General features: G+C 35.1%; 1 protein-coding gene across 1 annotated transcript; it reads left to right on the top strand.

Moving 5' to 3' along the window:
• Nucleotides 1-167: 167 nt before the first annotated feature.
• Nucleotides 168-2,032, top strand: LOC113755749 (uncharacterized FCP1 homology domain-containing protein C1271.03c-like; the record flags this gene model as incomplete). The annotated part of the gene is made up of 8 exons (XM_027299657.1): nucleotides 168-296; nucleotides 631-757; nucleotides 835-1,042; nucleotides 1,134-1,191; nucleotides 1,306-1,467; nucleotides 1,550-1,610; nucleotides 1,697-1,804; nucleotides 1,923-2,032. Coding segments are annotated over 8 exons (963 nt in total), but the record flags the coding sequence as incomplete, so codon positions are not given.
• Between the last annotated feature and the right edge of the window lie 312 nt (nucleotides 2,033-2,344).

Consider the following 2,344-nt stretch of genomic DNA (forward strand, 5'->3'; position numbering starts at 1 on the left):
GGAATTAATGAAAAATGCAGAAAAGGTATACAATAACTTTCATTGCTTTGTCATCTATAAAGTAGAAGGCAGCAATTATTTTAATTTACATCTGTGTACTCATTTCATGGTTATTATAAGATAGGATAATTTTTTTATTAGATAGTGTTTATTGTCTTATATTGCAGATTTTCTTCGCCATACTTCATAAATCACATTGGTTTCCGATGATCGTTCATGTCACGGAAAAAGAAATCTACATTGTTGATCCTCTGCAAAATGACACAACATTCTATGATGGAATAATGCATCTTCTGGTATTACAAGAGAAATTACAGCTTATATTAAATTACAGCTTATATTAATATGAAATATAGTAAGATGACCTTTTTCCCCTTGGTTTTTTTTTTTTTTGGGGCTTAGGTATGGATTTTGAATAAATTCTTGAATAAGGATTGGAGCTGGACTTTTTATCTTGTAAATCATAATTCACGACAGAAGGATGCATCAAGTTGTGGTGTTTATACATTGAAATTTATACAATGTTGGGCAATGGGACGCCGACCCAACATTACTAAATCAGTAAGTACACAAATGCTTGTTGTCAGACTCATGCTAGTTTATTGCATCCAACTAATATTTGTATATCAGACTCATGCTAGGATTGCTAGGAAGTTTATGGCCTTGGAGATTGCAATGAGTAAACTGGCAGACCCCTTCAATTATGCTTCCTTTTTGAATGAGAATAAATTGGGAAAGGAGACTGAGGTCCAAGGAGGTACATTTTGTCTTAATATTATCATCCACTAGTCAATGTTAAAGGAATGCTTTATGTAACATTCTTTTTTTTTTCAGTGCAAACTGAAAGGCCACTTGCTAGGATAACTCGAGCTGCTTCTCGAAAGGTTTCAAATAGCAAACTCCTAATTCTGGACCTCAATGGGGTGATTCTAGCCAAGAATTCCAATGACAGATATGACTTTAAATTCAGGCCATATACCCATGAATTTTTGAAATTCTGCTTCTCATGTTTTAATGTGGCAATTTGGTCATCAAAACAATGGTATGTGTCGACCTATATTTTAGTTAATTGATTTATATGTTACACCTTTTTTTCCCCCCTTATTTTTCTGCAATTCTTCTTTTTTTCCCAGGCATAATGTTCAACGTGTAATCAAAAATCTGCCACATTTTAAATGGGAGTTTGTTTGGGTGAGACTTCATTTGTCATTATCAGAATTTGTAGAATCAGTCTCTTAGCAAAATTTTGCAGAATCAGTCTCTTATTTTTGGGTAATGTTCCATTGGATATGCTGTATTTTGCAGAATCAGGCTCACTGCACTGTAGTCGAAACCAAAACTAAAGAAAATCCAGAAAAAAAGATTATGTTTAAGGACTTGAGGAAAGTTTGGAAAGATTTTGAGCAATATGGTCTGTCTAACACATTGTTAGTCGATGATTCTCCATATAAATCATTCTTTAATCCTGTAAGTATACTTGTTATGTGACATATTCTTGTACTCTGTTCTGGATGATGCTCTAATTTTTTTCCTTTGCTGAATTTTTTAGAGATACAATGCCATCTTCCCCGAATCTTATGCGTTTTCAAGTGAAAAGGATAATTATCTGGGTGAGAAGCATCTTTCTTGGCTTTGTGATTTTCATTATTGAATTAACCTGAAATTATTCAAGTAACTTGAAAAGAAATATCTGCAGATCCTAAAGGAGAATTTGCTCAGCACTTGAAGAAATTGGCTGAAGCTGATAACGTAGAAGAATTCATCAAACAAAACCCATTTGGTCAACCGCCCATAATAGAAGAAAGTGACGAATGGCACTTTTACATGAAGGCTCTTAATGAAAGCTGATTTGCGGATTGAAAGCTGGGACGAATGGCAGTGATGAAGATAGAGAATTATTTCAATGGATTATCTAAGGACAGCGGCTGTGAGGGAAGATAAAGAAGTGAAGGTTCTGGGGATGAAGGACTTGTTCAAAGTTCAGATGTTTCAATGGAGAGAAGCTCTTGGAGAGGAAGTGAATGGGCAGTGAAGAGATGATCAGTCAGAGAGAGAGGAAATGGTGAATTACAGGTTTCATCATCAGTACCAGGTGGCTGGCAGAGCTTTTACTGAAGTTGGATTGCTGGAGCCAGCCCATTTAACACCTGCACAAGTGAACTTTAATTTATTGTTTTGTTATTGTTATGTTTAAAAAAATTGAAATTCTGATTCATGTTCACTTGTTTATGAACAGATTGGAGATACTTCATCTGCTCAATTCTGATTCATGTTCACTTGTTTATGAACAGGTTGGAGATACTTCATCTGCTAGCCAACATGACGATGAGCCTGGCTCTAAACG

The sequence above is a fragment of the Coffea eugenioides genome, unplaced genomic scaffold (assembly GCF_003713205.1).
Source record: "Coffea eugenioides isolate CCC68of unplaced genomic scaffold, Ceug_1.0 ScVebR1_1690;HRSCAF=2585, whole genome shotgun sequence".
Lineage (NCBI taxonomy): Eukaryota > Viridiplantae > Streptophyta > Magnoliopsida > Gentianales > Rubiaceae > Coffea > Coffea eugenioides.